Here is a 20,180-nt window from a genome sequence, read left to right as displayed (position 1 = left end):
CAGTTTCCAGGAGGTTTTACCAACCTGCCTTCATCTATTCAGTGTTTTTCTCAAAAGCTGGTTTCTAAGACCACAGGCATAAGGATCATCAAAAGTGACTGTTAAAGATATAAGAGGCTTGATCTGTTAGATTTCTTCTCATTTGAGCCCTGAGATGTCAAAGTCACTTTCAAATTTATTGGACCAGATTTCTAGGCTGAAACGTATAACCTAGGCAAAATGTAGATATTTGATTTAAATATTTAAAAATGTAATGAACATGCAGGTAGTCAATAAATGTTTTAGTAAGTCAAATAGTTGGTTACCTGGTACAAATTCTACATGCCTCATATATGAAGGAGATAATAAAACAGCGAAGAGGTAGGGCCAGTCTTTAGAGTATTATTTATCATTATGGATCAACTAAGAGACACCTACCTTTTTATGTTTTCCTTTCTTTAAAGAAATAGCAACTATTATAGCTCACTCTTAAACATTTTCTAGATAAAAACTTAAGAGAAACTGGGCAGAAAACACTACTGGAAAATCATAACTAAGACTTCATGACATCTGGAGCACTGAGTAGAAAAAGTTATGAAATAACAGCCAAATAATCTACATTTTCTTTTTACTACCAACTCCCATGTAATATGTGAAAAAATTTAAAGGATAATTTTATTTTTATTTTTTAACATGTATTTATTTTTGAGACAGAGACAGAGCATGAACGGGGGACGGTCAGAGAGAAAGGGAGACACAGAATCCGAAGCAGGCTCCACGCTCTGAGCTGTCAAGCACAGAGCCTGACACAGGGCTCGAACTCACGAACCATGAGATCATGACCTGAGCCGAAGTCGGACGCTCAACCGACTGAGCCACCCAGGCGCCCCTAAAGGATAATTTATTTATTTAAAAAAAAAATTTTTTTTTCAACGTTTATTTATTTTTGGGACAGAGAGAGACAGAGCATGAACGGGGGAGGGGCAGAGAGAGAGGGAGACACAGAATCGGAAACAGGCTTCAGGCTCTGAGCCATCAGCCCAGAGCCCGACGCGGGGCTCGAACTCACGGACCGCAAGATCGTGACCTGGCTGAAGTCGGACGCTTAACCGACTGCGCTACCCAGGCGCCCCCCTAAAGGATAATTTTAAAAAGTTGATTTCATGAAAGCATTTAATACCTTGAAGAAGTTGCTGCACGTTTTCATTTCCCATCTGTAACGCAGTAAAGCCCTGAAGGGATATGATGTTAGGATCACACCCATAGCTCAGGAGTAGGCGGCAGGTTTGCAGATGACCACAATGTGCGGCTCTGTGCAGAGAAGTCTGACCAAGATTATCCAGAGCATTAACCTTAACAATGCAGAAAAAGCCAAAATTAGCCTGCAACACAAAACTTAAAACCATCCAATTATGAATTTAACACTTGCTACTGATTTAAAAATCCTAATTATTCTCTTATGAAGCCTCTTATCTGGTGCCAAAACAAGTGTTTTTTGCTCAAATCTAGAGCATAAGTTCACTAATTCATGAAGGCCGATACCAGAAAAGACCTTTTTTTGGGTTAAAAGCAGGAAATGTTGAATAACAGTTGTGTTTGACATTAAAGTATTAGTAAATTTACTGCATTTTGAGGTAGACACTGCCTAAAAAAGTTTAACTCGTGTGTTCTTAAAGATCTCTGAGGTCCAGAAACGCAGAGACTAACCCTCAAGATACACGACAGTAACAAAGCCAGAGACTAAGTTAGCATTGAAAACATTTATTCCTATCGGCTTAATCTTCTACCTTTTTAAATCATCCAAATATAATCTGTATAGATACACAAACACATTACATACATTTACACAACAGAATACTTCTACGCAATAAAAAGGAACAAGCTATTGGTACATGGATCAATCTCCAAAATATACTGAAAAGAAAGCCTTACACTGAGTATGTATTGTATGATTCCATAGACATGAAGGCCTAGAACAGGCAAATCTAATCTATATAGGAAATCATCAAAATGGTTGTTGCCTTATGGGTGGAGATTGCCTTGGATGGGGCCCTGCTTCTGCCATGAAATAACATTTTATAGCTTGGTAAGTTTTGGTTACACAGGTGTATGCGTTAGTCAAAACTCAGCAAACGTACATTTAAGATTTGTGCATTTCAGTGCACGTAAGTTTTAAATCCCACCAAAAACCTGTAAACAAATACTAACCTCTAGATAATGCCTATATGGAAATATTTAGGGAGAAGTGTATAGCAATTTGCAAATTATTCTGAAATATGTAATATGTATATATATACTTATGGACAGAGGGAGAAACTGATGGGTATGTAATAAAACAACATAGTAAAATGTTAATTCCCCCATCTCAAATCTACCTGCAACCCTCCCTACCAGGGAAGTAATTCTTTAAACATAAGTGAGAAATTAAGTTCCTCAGTAATCAATCCTGCGGCCACTAGTGTGATTTGAGACACATCCAATTCATATTCATAGAACTGGAGAATATCTGAACAGGAATATATTAAGACTTTCTCAATGAATCTCAAACTAGATTATAGAGAGCTAGTCTCCATGCTTTTGGAAACTGAAAACTGATTTAAAATGCTCAGGACAATTAATCTATTTATTCCCAAAACAAAACTCACTGAAATGTGAAATACATCCCACTTGACAACTTTATTTGGGTACCACTTTGTGTGAAGATCAGGGTGACAAACTTGTCCTGGTTTGCCTGGGATTTCTCTGGTTTTAGCACCGAAAATCCTGTTTCTGGAAATCCCACAGTTCCTGAACAAACCTGGATAGTTTGTCACCCTCATCAAGATTGCTTCGTTGAGCAATACAACGTTTGAGAATACAACTCAAATTTAGTATGTATCCAGATATTCTTCTAGTAATGCACCACATGTATGGAAAAAAGCAATCTATGAAAAGTTATAGAACAGACGAGATATGCCAAGCAGTCAAGCAGAAATAAACTTTATTTTATTCAGTAATTTACAATAGGAAAGACTGAGATTATACATTATCAAGAATTCCCCCAAATCAAAGAGAAATTAGAACAGTGAAAGGAAACACAAACAAGAAATTGTAGAAAGAATTCTGAGTGATTCCTTGAGTGGGATCCTACAGAAGGACAGATCAGAAAACTATTCTGGCAAAGCACATTTAGGGAAGAGCCTTGGGGCCACCCAAGGGCTAAAGGGTCTCTACTCCTTTCTTTTCCTTTCATTCAGAGCAGCTCCATTCTTTGTTACATAATGAGTTTCTACTCAAGATTCTGTTTGGAAAAGGCAAGGTTCTGTGGCTAAAAACTGTGAGAGCTGTTGAATTAGATGACTGTCATCTCTTCCAATCTGGGATGTCATGTGTATCTTTTACTGAGTGGTATTTTTTAAAGTTCCTGGGTAACAAGTGATGATCTCTAGCCTGATGAAAACATAAGTATTCTAAGAATAAAATGCTTTGTATACAAATGTCAACTAAAGAATACTGACTTCCCAATATGGGGAGCTATGAATGGGGAGTCGAATTTTTTAAATAATTTACTTCCTTCTGTTCCAAGTCTTTTGGCTTAGTCACAGAAATAACAGAGAGTAAGAAAGACTGTGGCTGGGGATAACAAGAGTATCATGGTAACCAAGGAACAGAAGACATGAGTGAGAGAAGACTGGAGATGATGGGTCAGAATCAGTGTGTCTCCAGCTGAGGATATTCTCAAGAGTATTGTTAAAAAAAGACCTCAAAGGTAAACTTGACCAGTGGGGTGTGGGTAACGGGAATGGAGAAGGAAGCATGTACTTTTGAATAAATCCTTAGGTTTCCTAGCAAAAAATCAGATAAAGAAAAGTACCTGCTAGTCTATTTTTAAGTATAGATTAAGACGAAAGAAATAGCACTTGTGAGAGAGATACAGTTTAGGAAGCCAGGTATTTCATCTGCTAAACAGGAAATAACTCACTGGATTACCAAAGATTACCAAAAAGGAAGTATACCTTTGCTTCATGTTTCACGACTACTTCGACAACATCATTATGAGCTTTCTCAGATGCCACGTGTAGAGGAGTCAAGAATCTTAAAAAGAAAAAGTCAGCCAGACAGTGAATATATTATCCAAAAAATAAAAGGTCAATAATTTTTAATTACTAAATGTATACTTACTCTTTAGTCTTTTCATTGATGTTTGCTCCTTTTCTTAGCAAGAGTTCACATATTTGCTTTCTTTTAGGGTACGGAGATGCGGCAGCACAATGCTAGATAATTTAAATTGCAGCATTAATCAAGGACTATACATGACTGGTTTTTATTTAAGAACATTTGTGTTTCCAATCAAGAACAACCAAGAAGTTATTTAATTTGTTTTATTTTTGACCTAACTTTGCTACTCAAAGACTTTCTATTGGATAAAATGTACAACAGTTACCAAATTCTGGCAGGGCCTGCAAATCCTATTTACCAGAGATAGGTATCTGTTACTAAATATTCTGGTTGAGTTTTACAGTTGTCCTACATCTTTGAAAAAATCAATAGTGATGTGATGAAAATTCAAATTACTGTGACCAATGCTCCTTTTAAAACTATTCCCACATAACATGATATTTATGTTATTTTTGAAGGTTAATTAATGAAACACCCCAAAGGTTGGAGTTTCTTTACATGAAGAAATAAAAGACACTCATCAGCTCTGGAGGCTGCTTGGTAACAGCACGGATCAAATAGCTGCCAAGATTAGTATTTACTTCTTTCTCAACTAGTTGCTTCAACAGAATAAGGAGCTTGGATTAGCTTGGATTTGTCAAAATCAATGGGAGAAGATGAAATGCTCTACAACGAAGGCTGTAGCATCGATATCTATGATACGTCAAAGAGGAAAGGAGTCAGGAAGTGGGGATTTGCCAGTTATAAACCTAGTATGTATCTCATGGTCATGTCCCAAAATCTTTGCATCTCTAATATCCAGGATAATACTCCTATACAATAGGTGTTCAACAAATGTCTGAATGTGTGAATGATGAGATCAATGTAAAGATACTAAGTTCAATTGAAGCCTGAGAATTCATGGGATAAAAGTTCTGGATAACTGTTAAGCTAAGTTGTTCTATATATCTAAATTCAAAGTACATATGAAATTTGTTCTCTTACTTTAACCTATTAATTATAAAGCTTATCTGATCTTCATGACTGCTTCAGATTCATTCTGTGTTGCTGCTGTCACCAAAATCATTCCTTTGCCCTCAATAAAAAACATTTCTAACTGGTAAACACAGCTCCTTTGGTATGTCGGGAGTTACCATCCCAGGACATCTATCTATCAGGGTAGCACACAAAACAGAAATAGTTTATTTCCAAGAATTCTTGATCACATCCATCTCAAAACTGCACTCCTACTCCTCAGCCCCATCCTGGGGCAGCACCTGTAATTTCTGGAAGCCTGGAAAATACTGCCCCTCCCTGCACCACAACTATCCACCAATACTTAACTCCTAGTAGGTTTTAACGTTAGTAACAGAAATAAGTTGTTTAATAGCAGATTACTTACAGGGAAAATAATATATAGTATTAGCTTTTCAGACCAGAAAATTTTCCTGTCAGTCTTTTCAGATTTCTCTGCACCATCTTGATAATTTGCACTAGCACTTCTCATTAGTCTGCAGCTTTACTCTTTTTTTTGCTTAGATATTTTTTTACAACTCGAGTGGCAAAAAGGCCTAAAATGTGTTATAGATAGGTTCCTACGTGACCTTCACATAGTTTACATCATGGCATAAGGAAGGAAATTAACCAATAACCAAGAAAATGAATGATCTACAAGATACTAGGTAAGTAGAACTATGAGTTAAATTTGCCCCTAACCATATTTGTTTACTTGGGGTCCTCTTCCCTCACTCAAAGCACATTCTGCAATTCATACAGCAGCACTGACTTTGTTCCTTTTAAACCGTTAGTTCTAAGACAGTCTGATCACACCATTCTCTTCCTATCTGCCATCACTTTATCCCTACTGGATCCCATTCTTTTCTGCTTTTCCACAGACTGCCCAATTCTCATCTACTTTGTTACAGCTCCACAGAAGTGTTACTACCTCTATCTGAGAAGCAGCCTCTACTCACATAGACACATTATTCACACAGTATAGAGGGGATATATACAGACCTCAGACTGATTCTGAAAAAAATTATAATACTGGAAGGAAAAGCAAGTGGTTTTTATATGGATGGCAGAATTATTTTTTTTTTCATTACCCTGAGTGGGTTCAAAATTCTCAATCACAAGCATTTACAATTTATATAACAAAAAAGGAGATGATAGGTACTATTATGATAGTAAAAAGGCCACCTATAATATATGTCAGTATACAAATAGTTTTTTTTTTCTGGAAGGATACTTAAATGAATAATACTATTGCCTTTTAGAGGGGTGAGGTTGTCTATTTTTCTGTACTGTTTGAAATTTTTTCTTTATACATGTTCAGGTACTAATTTAAAAAAAACAAATCTTTAAAACAATTCTATTAGTAAAAGTAGGACATTATGTTATTCTGTGTCATCAAAAGAAGTATGACGTTATGATTAGTTTAGCATGTTTTTGGTTATTGCATCTTAAAAACTTTAATCTGAAACATTACCAATGCTGTTTCATGTGTTTGAGGATGCTTGAAATTCACCATTTCCAGAGAGAGATGTTTTTTGATTCGTGTAACATCAGCTTCCCGTGCAGCCTGCAGCAACGAGTGGCCTTTAAATTCATCTAGATGAAGAAAAAGCATGCAAATTATTGAGGTTCTGAAGATATTCTCCAAATATAACCCCCCAAAAGGGAGACAATGCTATACCAGCTTTTCTCAGTTATGACCCAATTCATCCCCAAATGTATACACAGATTTAGCCCATGGCTGACTCAGGGTCTATTTTGGTCTGTAGGGACCCAGAGTACTGCAATGTATTCCCAGACCTGAGAGTTCTAAGAATTTTCCAAAGCAGATTATTTTTCTCAGTAAACAAATAAAACAAAAAGTGATCATGGTCCCTACACTAGCATGGCAGCAGCAGGTAATTTTGCTCACACATCAGAGAACTGGTGACCAGAAAATCAAATATTTTTAAGAGCCACCTACTGATGAACAAATGAAAGAGTATTTTCTCAACATTCCTTTCATGCATCAGATTTGTGACACCACCCATTAGCCTTTATTGTTCCAGAAGAATACAAATGTTAACACCAGTTTCCTACTTCTATGTAGTAATACTGTATCTGAACCAGGTGGCTGTTTCTCACTACATCTGTATCAGTTATAGACCGAAAACCACAGAACTGCCTACATACTAAAGCATATTAGGTGGTAAAATCTGGGGACTATGTTTACAAGACAGCAATCCTACAAATAACACTGTAACTTCATGGCAGATTAATCAGAAACTCACACCAAAGATAGGAACAAAACCCAAATTCTTTCTTTTCAAACCCATACCAACTATCTAGACTAATACATATAAAAAGCATTGAACTTGACTTGAAAAAACAAATAGAAATATATTTTCTTTTCACGGCATCTTAAGACTAGAAGTTCTCGAGTAGAAACCTCCAAGTGACTAAATATGCTCGCACGAACAACAATAGATACCCATGGCTAAGGGTATCATAGCTATTATTTAAAAATTTCTAAAAACAGTGAGAAAGAACAAATTTTTAGTTTATTGGTATCTTAATATTCGAGGTTGAACATTCATCATTTTATACTCACATGCTAATCTTTCTTTTAACTGTGGTGTGGGAGCCAAGTCTATAGCACTTTTATTATGACAATTCAGCAGTGTTGGATCTGCACCGTAACTTAGGAGAAGAGAACACACTTCAACCCTGTTCTTTGAAGCTGCCTCATGAAGAGGAGTGAATTGCCACAAGTCCATTGCATTTACACAGGCACCATGCTGAGGGATTGGGAGGCGGGTAGAGCATATATTTAGTGTTCAATTTGTAAGAGAGTTTAGAATTATTAGTACTGTATAATTTAACATCATGCATGCTTAAACAAGTTATGTTCTCAAAGTTCACTTTTCAAACTAGTTATTTCAGAAATACATTTCTCCCCCCACGGAAAACCAGCAGCTTGTTGCTAGGCCTATGCACAAGGGCCTTATTTAACTCTTTTATTGTTAAAAACACAGTTAAGAATGAAGCTTTAACTTGCATCTTTTCCAATTTCTAATTTTTTTAAATTTTTTTTGTGGTATAATTTACATATGGTAAAACACAGTTCTTCAGTGAATAATCTGACAAGTTTTGACAAATATATACAGCCATGATAACATCACCCAACTCAAGATATAGGATACTTTCATTACCCCAGAATGTTCCCTCACGCTCCTTTTATAGATAATTCCTGGCCCCATTCTGTTAGCACCATGTTAGATTTACCTGTTCTTGAACTTCATAAAAATAGAATAACACAGTATGTACTTTTGTGTCTAGCTTCTTTCACATACAGTGTTTCTGAGATTCATTCATGTTGTATCAACAGTTCATTTTTATTGCTGAATAGCATTCCATTGTACAGATGCACCATAATTTACTTATCCATTACTCTGTTGATGGGCATTTGGACTATTTCTAGTTTTTGACTATTATGAATAAACTGTAATGAACATTCATGTACGAGTCCCTTTATGGACACATGCTATGTCCCTAGGAATGGAATTGCTGGATGATAGGGTAAGTATAGGTTTACTTTTATTAGAAACTGCCAAATAGTCTTCTAAAGTGGCTGTATTACTTGTGCATTGCATCAGCAATGTTTGAGTTCTAGTGCTCCCCCATCCTTGTCAGTCTTTTTAATTTCAGCCATTTCAAGTAATGGAGTTGGACAGAGCACAGAAGTCATTCCAGTTCAATCTCATCTCTCACAATCCCTTCCACAGTATTCCTGCACAAGACAAATGAATTCCTTACCCTTTTTGGTATTCTCAATAATGGGAAACTAATTCTCAACTAACATGATTTTTCATAATTACCAGGTAAATCTTATTACAAGTTATCTTCTATCTTAAGTTAAACATGTATTTTAAACTTTGATCTACTGATATTTGGAGCAAATGAGATCAACATTCTTTGCAGTATTTGAAAGCAACTCTTACGTTTTTCTTTTTGAGTCTAAACACCTTCAGCTCCTTCACTCATCTTTCTTATCAGATGGTTTCTAGACTTCCTTTCACCCTAGCTGCCCTCAGCTAAATATACTTCAGTTTAAGAACTTCATTAAAAGGAGCTCCTGGGGCCACCTGGCTGGCTCAGTTGGAAGACAATGTGACCCTTCATCTTGGGGTTGTGAGTTCGAGGCCCATGTGGAATGGAGCGATTACTTAAATAGCATACATACATAGATACGTACATACAAATACTTCATTAAAAAAAATACTGAGAGCCGGGGTGCCTAGGTGGCTCAGTTGGTTAAGCCTCTGGCTCTTGACTTCAGCTTAGGTCATGATCTCACAGTTCGGGAGTTCGAGCCCTGTGTTGGGTTCTGTGCTAACAGCTGGGAGCCTGAAGCCAGCTTTGGATTCTGTGTCTCCCTCTCTCTCTGTCCCTCCCCTCCCAGCACCCCTCCCCTGCTTGCGCTCTGTCTCTGTCTCAAATATAAACAAACATTAAAAAAATTTTTTGGAAAAAATAAAACCATATGGTACCTCATAAACCTCAAAGCGGTCAAATGCTGACCTATAAATCATCTATGTAAGGATTATACATATTCCTTCTATACCCACCAAGCACTGAAAATAGTGAACAGGTATACGATATATTTCAAATTGGTTTTATAATTCTAAGAAAAACAGAAGAGAACTAACCTTGACCAGAAGTTCAGTTACTTCATAATGACCATAAGAACAGGCATTGTGTAAGGGCACCAGATCACTACAGTATGGGGTGAGGATGAAAAGAAGTCTGTGTTATTACAGATCCCCTAGGCGTAATTGTAATTAACTTAAATTTACACTTAGATTTAAACAGCAAATGGCTTTTGTGACCTTCAAACAGAAATGAACAGAATTTAACACCCATTTAAGCACTAAGTTCTAACAATCCTAACTCCCAAGTCGCTTCCAAATCCATCTTTTTTTTTCCTGCATGGCTAACACCATGGCCTTTATTATTTCTTCTTATACTACTGAAACAGCTTCCACTTCAATTTACCCTCCAAACTGTAGCCAGATTTTTCTAAAAGGTAAATATGGCATAGTTACTCCTTGTTTTAATGCCCTTCACTGGTTCTTCCTTGCTTTTGAAAGCTGGTTCCAACTGCTTACCCTGGCATGCAATGGTCTGGCCTTCTGGAACCTTACCCTTCAATGATGGTACACTCAAGCACTTGCAGTTCCCTTGATGCCTCTGCACATACTATCCCCTTGGTGTAGAACAGACTTCCCTCCCTCCTGGCTTCTACAATCTTTTCCAGACTCCGAGCTCAAAAACTGGCTCTTCTTTGAGACTTTTTTTTTCAGATTCTGTAGGGTAAATTACTTAATAAACTAAAACCCAATTCCTTCATGATGGCAATGGAGAAAGAACTTTCTGTATAGGAAGGTACGGCGGAACCTTAAAATCCTGACTTGTACCTTTAAGCTGCTCTTCCTTGGGGATCACTCATTCATTAATTACCACAGACACTATCGTGATGGCTGCTGGTGAGGAAGAGCCACTCACAGTTTAGCCTTTAATTTTACCTGTCCTCTCTTTAAAGGCTCGTGGCTTTCCTCACCATTTTTCACTGTAGGATTTCTTTCCTGAGCACCGATTTCATTCCCAACTATCTACTGGCTCTCTCTACCTGAGCCCTCATCATCATCTCATAAAACCGAGAGTTCTAAAAGTGAACTCAGGGGTGCCTGGGTGGCTCAGTCGGTTAAGTGCCCAGACTCTTGATTTTGGCTCAGGTCATGATCTCACGGTTCTTGAGTTCGAGCCCCGCACTGGCCTCTGCCCTGACTACATGGAGCCTGCTTGGATTCTCTACCTGTCTCTCTGCAACCCCCTCCATCGCCCGTTCGTGCATGCTCACTGTCTCTCTCTCAAAAATAAATAAACATAAAAAAAAAAAAGGGAACTCAACGTTTTCTTCCAAGATTTCCCTCCTGGATTTTAGCATGTGTATCACTGAGTCTCAGTCATTCAGCTTCAGAATTTGAAATGTAGTTATCTTTTTATTCCTTTCTCATTCATCATATTCAGTCAACAAATCTTGGCCATACTTACCTTGTAATATATCTCCTGCACCTATGTCTTCATTTCCATTCCTCTGCAACATTATTATAGATTCTCATCGTGCTTGAACCCCTACAATGATTACTCTAACTGCTCTTTTCCTTCTGGCTCTTTGTCTCCATACTACTCTACACATTCCTGCCAGAGTGTGTCCCCTAAAACCCCTCTTTTAGAAAAAATTTTCCCCTTACTTAAGATCCTTCAATGGCTCACAGCTCACAGCTTGAATTCTTTAGGCTAAAATACCAAGTCTTCTAAAACTTGCTTTTTACCTACTTCTCCAACCCTAAACTTCATTTCTCCCTCCTGCATAAATCATCTGCTTCAGCCATACTGGTTTAGTCATTGTTTCTTAAAGATGTTGTAATATATGCTTCAACACCTCCTCTCACACAGATTCTCTTGCACAAAGATGTTTCCTAAGCTCTCTGCTCTCTTGAACTGAGTCCAGGTCAAGTATCACCTCCTCCTGAAGGATTTTCCAGCCACTACAGCCATCACTGAGAGTTCCCTCCTGGGAACTCCTAAAGTACTATCTCTATTATACCTCACACTTGGTAGAGATCTTATATTGTTAGCTATCTTTCCATTCTCCCTAAATGCAGTGTAAGCCCTATGAGTGGGAGCTTTACGATTTTATAATTCTCAGATTCCTGAGAGCAATCTGCATATTGTAAAAACTCAATAATGTTTATGCTGTTTAGCAAACACTAAGATTTTTATAAGATTACAGAGATTATTACAAGGACAGAAACATCTGAGAAATCCTCATCTGTTTCAAATGCTTACTTACCCTTTATCTTTAGCATGGACATCAGCTCCATGTTGCAGTAACAGCTGTACAATTTTTACTCTGTTGTATCCTGCTGCCAAATGCAATGGAGTTGACTGAAATATTAATCAAATTAATGAAATTAAAATAATAGTTACAGAAATGCGTGAAAAGGTAAAAATCCAAATACCAAAAATCCAGAAAAAAACTTGATAAAGGTATTAATTTGGTTTTATAGAATCCAACATATGTACTGAAGGCATAAGTTTGTAAGTTCGTTATTAAATAAGAAGCAAACAACTATATATTTATTATCAATAAAGCATTACTAAATTTAAGAATCCAAACTATTACTTAAAAGAAATATTAGCATTTGCATCAAACGTTTTCTTTTTTTTTAAGTTTCTTTTGAAAGCGAGAGAGAGAAAGAGAGAGCTCAGGGTGGGGGGTGCAGATAGAGAGGGAGAGAGAATCCCAAGCAAGCTCTGCACTGTCAGAACAGAGCCTGATGCGGGGTTTGATCTCACAAACCATGAGATCATGAGCTGGGCCACAATCAAGAGTCGAAAGCTTAACTGACTGAGCCCCCCAGGTGCCCCTTCAACAAATGTTTTAATTTTTAGTGACACAAATGCATTTTCATGTTACCAGGAGGATGAACACAAGTTTAGTTGCAAAACGAAGTACCTTTCTGCCATCACTTGCATGGCAGTTGACATTTAATGGTGTAAGAAGAGCCATCATTTTTTCTTCATTGCCACTCCTACCACACAAAAAAATGTATTAGTAATTTGTATTCTTTATCAGAGCCTATATGGAGGCATATATGTGACTATTAAAAAAATCATTCTCTTTTAAAGTTTGCTTGTTGTTAAAAAAAAAATTAATGATGAAGTTATTCATGGTACGTATTGATTACACCAGTACATACCTGGCACTTTCCAAAAGTTCATCTTTCTTATATTCACCTGTGAATTAGGGGAAAAAAGGAGATTAAAGAAAATTGAGTCACAAAAGTAGTAACAGTTTTATGCATAAAGATCCTCGTGAACTATATTTAAAGTAGATAAACGAAATTTCCAAAAAATGGAAAATGGTTAATTAACAGAATATTGTACAGTTTAAAAATAATTATATAAAGAACATGGAATAATTTTTATAAAAGTAAAAAAAAAAATCCAATATTACATAATGAAACTTTATGAAAACAATATTCACCAAAAAAGGAAAGCCAAGAAGAAAATAAACCAAACTTTCAAAAGTTTGTTCTAGGTGGTAGGTTACTGGTGAGCTTTTCCTTTTTTTTTGTAAAGGAAAGAATTTTCCAAATTTCCTAAAACCAATTATGTTATTTGTTCAACAGACAAAATGCACCCACAACTTCACTCAAAGGTAAAACAAAACAAAATTCAATATACCAACATTATAGAGATAACAAAAGATAATCTACGGCATTATCAACTGAACATATTGTTAACATTTTTATGGATCCAGAAGATTTTTCAACACTAAAATTATATTTATTATAATGCTACTTAAATATATGCAAATAAAAATTGGATCAAATATAAACTCTTTATGCCTATAGCTTTCATATTTACAAACGAATACAAACAAAATTTTTAAATGAATATAACTTAAATTAACCTAATGGATAGTGCTTACTGATTTGCTGAAATAAAATCCAAACTGCTGCCCACAGTGCAAATTATATATTGATTACTAGTGCAAGGCTTCTTTCAGCCCCAAGGTGTTTAAAAAGAAAAAAGCAGGGAATAGCATGGAATAGGGAAGGGGGAAGTAAACACTGGATTTATAGTTACAGCAGTTCACTTTTCTAGAACCCCTTTGAGGGACTAGTCTAAATTTTCTCAGTAGTACCAGAAGAAATATCACAAATTCCAAGCACAAGAGCTCATAGCACAAGCCCTCAGGCTCTTGACTATTGGACTGATTCTAATGGTGATCACACAGTGAAGAAGAATCCAGAAAATAATATGGCAGAGAGCTGCTTAAAAGGAAACAGTCTGATGAAGGAGAAACATTTGAAGTGGATACTACCACTTGAAAAGGCTTGACAGTCTAAGTAAACCTAGAGACTAAGCCTTACACATCCTAAGAGGTTCCAAAGACATGAATATGTTATGCGAGAACAATAATTGACACTCTTCATGGTAATGAAATTGGTATGGCCAGAATCCTCTGTCTAGAAAAGGGAATGGTTAGAGCTCTTAGAGCTTTTTGAAAGGGTTTCATAAAAGAGAGAAAAAGAAAAATATTAAAATACATTAAAAAAAATAGTATATTGGGGTGCCTAGGTGCCTAGTTGGTTAAGTGTCCGACATTGGCTCAGGTCATGATCTCATGGTTTGTGGGTTTGAGCCTCATGTCAGGCTCAGAGCCTGGAGCCTGCTTGGATTCTATGTCTCTCTCTCTCTCTCTCTCTGCCCCTCCCCCACTCGTGCTCCACCTGTCTTTCTCTCTCTAAATAAACATTAAAAAAAAAAAAAGCTTAAAAAACAGTATATTAAAAGGGTAAACATGTTATCTTGAAAAATCAGGACATTTATTTTTTTAACTTCTTATAAACTGACAGCCTATACAGAACCTTGTAAAACCATATATATCACAAAAAAATTTTAGCAGAACAACTGCAATGCCTGGAAAAGTAGCATTTTTAGGCAGCTTAGCTTGGAAATAGAAATTCTCTGATTTCAAAATGAGATGTTTCCTTATTCACTGGCTAATAAAAATTTCTGAGATTTCACTTATTTTAAGCTACTCTTTTTTTGTTGTTGTTGTTGAAGCTTTTAATTACCTGATACTCCTCACAACAAGTGCACTCCTTAATCCTTATCACCTATTTAACCTGTCCCCCCACCAACCTCCCCTCTGGTAACCATCAGCTTGTTCTGTATAGTTAAGCGTCTGTTTCTTGGTTTCTTGCTCTTTTTGTCCCCTTTGCCCGCCCCCCCCTTTTGTTTAAGTTCCTCATATGAGTCAAATCATATGATATTTGTTTTTCTCTGACTTATTCTGCTTGGCATTATACTCTCTAGCTCCATCTATGTTGTTGTCAATGGCAAGATTTCATTCTGTTTTATGGCTCAGTAATATTGCATTGTGTGTGTTTATGTATCTATGTATGTATGTTATACGTGTGTGCGCGCGCGCACACCACATTTTCTTTATCTGTTTATCTATTGATGGACATTTGGCCTGCTTCTGTATCTTGCCTATTGTAAATAATGCTGCTATAAACATTGAGGTGCACCTATCCCTTTGAATTAGTGTTTTTGTATTCTTTGGGTAAATACCCAGTAGTGTGATTACTGCATTGTAGGGTAGTTCTATTTTTAACTTTTTGAGTTATATCTCCATACTGTTTTCCACAGTGGCAACACCAGTTTGCATTCCCACAAATGGTGCACGAGGGTTCCTTCTTCTCTACATCCTCACCAATACCTGCTGCTTCTTGTGTTGTTGATTTTAGCCATTCTGTAAGGTGTGAGGTGGTACCTCATTGTAGTTTTGATTTGCATTTCCCTGACAATCAGTAATGCTGAGCATCATTTCACGTGTCTGTTGGTCATCAGGTATGTCTTCTTTGAAGAAATGTCTGTTCGTGTCTTCTGCTCATGTTTTAATTGGATTATTTGTTTTTTTGGGTGTTGGATTTTGTGAGTTCTTCATATATTTTGGATACTAACCCTTTATCAGATATGTCATTTGCAAATATCTGCTCCTGTTCCCTAGGGTGCCTTTTAGTTTGATTGTTTCCTTCTCTGTGCAGAAGCTTTTTATTTTGATGTTGTTCCAATTGTTTATTTTTGCTTGGAAAAATCAGGGACATTTAAAAATCCTGAATACGTGATAGTAACACACAACTATCTAACACCCCTGACCCAAAATAAGGCAGAAATCACATATTTAAAGACCAATTTAAAAAGAAAAAAGAAAAGCTTTACTTTTCTTACACAAAAATCAAATATCAACTGTCCAGATGTAGAAAAGAGTTAACAACTGAACTGACAGCATTTTCAAAATCTAGTTGACATCATTAACCGCAGACTGTCTACCTAGCGAGCTCAATTCTTTATATTCTTCCTGGAATACCCAAAGAGAGGACATCGGCTTACCAGTCAGCACTGCTTTGGCAGACGGGTCTGCTAAATCCAACGCTGTCCTTCCATCTGTATTTCGGATGGTTGGCTCAGCTCCGTGCTGTAAGAGCACTGCAACACAGAAACACTACCTTTCAAAATGGTAACCATGACAATATTCTTTTAGTAAATCATTTTCTCAAAAACTCTGGTCCAGAAGTCTTAGAGTTATTTAAAGACCTTTCATATCCTGACAGTATGGTAAATGTTATATTTTAAAGATAAGAATATAGAAAATATTGCATTATTTAATGTATAAGACACCTTAAATAAATGTCCCCTAAGATTAATGTCAGGTTTCCTTTGCTCTGTGACTGAAGACAGATCAGAGTATATAAAGAAATAAAAGACTAGTTTACTTAAAAGCTTGTTTTCTCATTCCAAAGGAACACTGCCTATGTTACAAAGAATGTCCTACCATAACAAAAATAGAAGTTCCAAAGCCATGAAAGCCCGGGAACAGGGACCTGTGGAATTAAAAAAGGAGGAAAAAAAAAAAAAAAAATCACACAGGTAAATTCTTTGAAAAAGAAAAGAAAAATACTCTGTAGGGTTAACAAACCCCAAATCAAAACTGCTATGTTACATCCTAGAGCACATGAAAAGAACAGATTTGAGCTATATTCTCTACTGTTACTTGTTATATAAAGATATTCTAGGGGTGCCTGGGTGGCTCAGTTGGTTCAGCTGATGCTTGATTTCGTGAGATCCAGCCCTGCATTGGGCTCTGTGCTGTCTCTTGAAATAAATACATACATAAACATGGAAGAAAATTTTTAAAAAAAATTCCAGCATACTCTTTAAGTAAGTGCTGGTGAAAGACAGGCAAATACATGCAGAGCAGGAAGCCTACCTCCTGTTCTTTGACAGGGTTATTATATTCATTCCACTCTACCACTACCTGTAATAGTGCTGTCCAACAGAAATAAAACGTGAGCACATATGTAATTTAAAATTTACTAGTAGCCACATTAAAAACAGGATAAGTTATTTTCAATATTTTATTTAATCCAATATACCCAAAATACCATCATTTCAACATTTATATTTACATTGTGATCAATATAAAATTGAGATTTTTGCATTCCTTTCTTTCATGGTTTTTGAAATATGGTATGTTAAAAGTATATCTCCATTCAGACTAGCTGCATCACATGTGCTCAGTTACCATATTGGACAGTGCAGATCTATAACCATATTTGGAAAATGCTACATTATTAAAGCTGATGATTTATAGGTCTATGACTCAGGAACTAGAAAAGGGCTGTGAGCAGAGGGCAGCAGCAATTTCAGATAACACACAGGAAAGCAGAACAGGGCAGAGGCTACTAGGTAAAGTGTTTTGTATCTTGATTATAAATGACCCAACTTGAGCTAGGCTGGGACTGGTATAAATAGTTATAAATAGCAATATGGGGTTTTGGGGTGAGGAGAGAGTGACTTTTTTTTTTTTAATGTTTATTTATTTTTGAGATAGCGCAAGCGGGGGAGGGGCAGAGACAGCAGGAGACAGAATCCAAAGCAAGCTGCAGGCTCGGAGCTGTCTGCACACAGAGCCAGCCCAATGTGGGGCTGGAACTCACAAACAGTGAGATCATGACCTGAGCCGGAGTCGGATGCTTAACCGACTGAGACACCCAGGTGCCCCAAGAGAACAACTTTTAAATCCAGCATAGAGCACTTGGACTTTTCCTAGTGCACCGAACTGGTTTTCTAGCTGTCTCGAGGATTTCAGCTGTCCTTGTTTTGAATCAGGAAATAGAGCTAAGGTAAGCAGAGTCTGAAACCCTTGACTGTTAGGCTCAGAAAAGTCAATACCAGGTTAATGAAAACTCTCAAATAATCTTTTCAATTATAATTTTCTGTCAGTGACCAACCAACCTATCAGGCCAATCCTGTATCATTTGTTAACTGATCATATGTCCTTCAAATGCTTCTTATCCTGCCATTTCTATTCTACAACCCTCCTTGATGCCCTCATTTCTCATCAGGATTATTTTACAGCTTCCAAGCTAGTCTCTCTGATGCCATCCATTCAACTCAGCACTGTACCAGATCGTTCTTTCAAAAATATACTACTCTTACCAGACTGTCTCCTCCAAAGTCTTCAATGATTTCACACTACCTACATAACAGTATCAAGCTCCTTAATCTGCAATTCAAAGCTTTTTACAAAGAAGTCTACCTACCTTTTCAATCTTTCTCCCACAACTTCCTGGAAAGACTCCAGGAAGGAGAAACCTGACTCCAACCCAGTCATGGTACTCAGTATCCTCTAACACTCTCTGTTCACTTCTATCATGACTATACTTGCTTCTTCATGTGTCTTATCTAAATTTCCACAGAATGGGAATTTTGTGCTCTCTTCTTTAAGGAACTTAAGCTCAATAACATACAAAAACAGACACTCAGTAAATAATGGTTAGATTAAATCACAAAGTATTCTCTAGTATTTAAATAAAGCCTGGCAGAATTTGATCATATTAACAAATGAATTTAACTTAGATTCAGAACAGTTACTTCAAGAATATTCTGGAAAGTAAACAGACTTACCAATGCAAACATCAATCTTTCCTTTAATTGCAGCTTCATGGAGGGGAGTATAATTCCAATTATCACGAGCATTTGGGTCCGCACCATGTCGCAAAAGGAGACCGACTACTTCAGCATGACCAAAAGAACATGCATTATGAAGAGGAATAAGCCCTCCATCATCACGTGCTTGGACATTTGCACCATTCTGAAGCAAATATTCAACCACATCTTTACGCCCAAAACCTAAAAGAAAACAAATTATCCACATTTAAGTTTGCCAAAGAGAATACATCAATTAGTGTCAATAAATACTAGCCACGCTAAAATGTCTTTGAAAAAAAAAAAAATAAATGTCTTTGGATGAAGAATAACAAAAGATACAACAATTAAAAAAATAATTGATGAAAAGAGGGTCTGAAATATATCACTTACTAATCTTAATAAGAAAGCAGAGGGACTCTCCGATGCTTTAGGTAGTATAGCTGACTCTTGAACAACATTGGTTTGAATTGCATGGGTCCACTTATAAGCAGATTTTTTTACAGTACTATAAATGTATTTTATTTTCTCTTTGTTATTACTCTAAGAATACAGTATATAATACAGATGACATATGAAATATTATTACTTGACTGTTTATGTTATCAGTAAGGTTGCTGTGGGCAACAGTAGGCTATTAGTTAAGTTTTTGGGGAGTTAAAAGTTATATGTGGATTTCTGACTGCACAGAGATCAACACCCCAACCCCCACGTTGTTAAAGGGTCAAGTGTACTACTAACTTCAGAGAAAGGTTATGAAGTAAGTGACTGAAAGCCCAGAGTTCAAATGTTTCCCACTCTCTAATGGCATTTCTAGTTGCAAATATGGAGTTCTGCATATTTAGTGTGCATACATTTTCAGATATTCAAAGTATATAACTCTTGCTAGAATCTCTTTCCCACATCTATCTCAAAAAATGATTCCACTAAATTAGGGACTATGAGATAGCAACACAAAAAATATCTGCTTACAGTTAGTCTATGCAATGAAAATAGAAGCGATCTTGGGCAACAGTGTGACATCAGGTGTCTTCAAAGGAGCCCCTACGTTGTCACGTGCACAACACAAGCAACCTCTTTCTAGGTAGGAGACCTCCTTCAGAAAACCATGTTCCACAGTTCTGCTGTAACTGCCCCCATATCAAACAAAAGAAAAAAGTCTGACAACTCATTTATACTGGTTTACAGAATCAGTACTAATGAATTTCAATCTCTTACCATTCTCACATAACAACACTTAAAACCTTTTTTACAGCTAAAACAAAATGAAATGGGAAGAATTTCAGGCATATGTTAAAGCAGATGGGGAGGTTATACTTGAGTGCTAGGAGAGACAGAAGCCCCTTCTCACTCATCTAAAGTTTTACCCCAATATTCTTTTTGGCTAAAAAAATTTTTTGAAATTATTTTTGGGGAAGTGCAAGTAGGAGAGGGGCAGA

The 20,180-nt window shown here is 36.7% G+C and overlaps 1 protein-coding gene and 1 long non-coding RNA gene across 4 annotated transcripts in view; one reads left to right on the top strand and one right to left on the bottom strand.

Moving 5' to 3' along the window:
• TNKS2 (tankyrase 2) overlaps window positions 1–20,180 on the bottom strand; it is a 68,272-nt gene that overhangs the window by 33,410 nt on the left and 14,682 nt on the right. For 2 of the 3 annotated variants that reach the window (XM_086680359.1, XM_086680357.1), the window contains exons 2-12: window positions 18,721–18,945; window positions 16,144–16,239; window positions 12,936–12,972; window positions 12,692–12,767; window positions 12,026–12,120; window positions 9,819–9,885; window positions 7,721–7,907; window positions 6,605–6,726; window positions 4,141–4,232; window positions 3,975–4,053; window positions 1,160–1,331 (exon numbers count right to left, since the gene is read on the bottom strand). In XM_086680359.1, coding sequence (XP_086536485.1) covers window positions 1,160–1,331; window positions 3,975–4,053; window positions 4,141–4,232; window positions 6,605–6,726; window positions 7,721–7,907; window positions 9,819–9,885; window positions 12,026–12,120; window positions 12,692–12,767; window positions 12,936–12,972; window positions 16,144–16,239; window positions 18,721–18,945 — 1,248 coding nt within the window. The remainder of the gene's footprint in view (window positions 1–1,159; window positions 1,332–3,974; window positions 4,054–4,140; window positions 4,233–6,604; window positions 6,727–7,720; window positions 7,908–9,818; window positions 9,886–12,025; window positions 12,121–12,691; window positions 12,768–12,935; window positions 12,973–16,143; window positions 16,240–18,720; window positions 18,946–20,180) is intronic. The other variant, XM_086680358.1, reaches the window with a different exon arrangement.
• LOC147576072 (uncharacterized) lies at window positions 3,191–5,157 on the top strand. Its single transcript, XR_015241728.1, has 2 exons — window positions 3,191–3,727; window positions 4,596–5,157. It is a non-coding gene; the product is annotated as an uncharacterized LOC147576072 (long non-coding RNA).

The sequence above is a fragment of the Puma concolor genome, chromosome D2, assembly GCF_028749965.1.
Source record: "Puma concolor isolate L17-30 chromosome D2, mPumCon1.1.hap2, whole genome shotgun sequence".
In the NCBI taxonomy this organism is placed as follows: Eukaryota; Metazoa; Chordata; class Mammalia; order Carnivora; family Felidae; genus Puma; species Puma concolor.
Note: the sequence above shows the minus strand (reverse complement) of the source record. Positions and strands in the feature narration are given on the sequence as shown.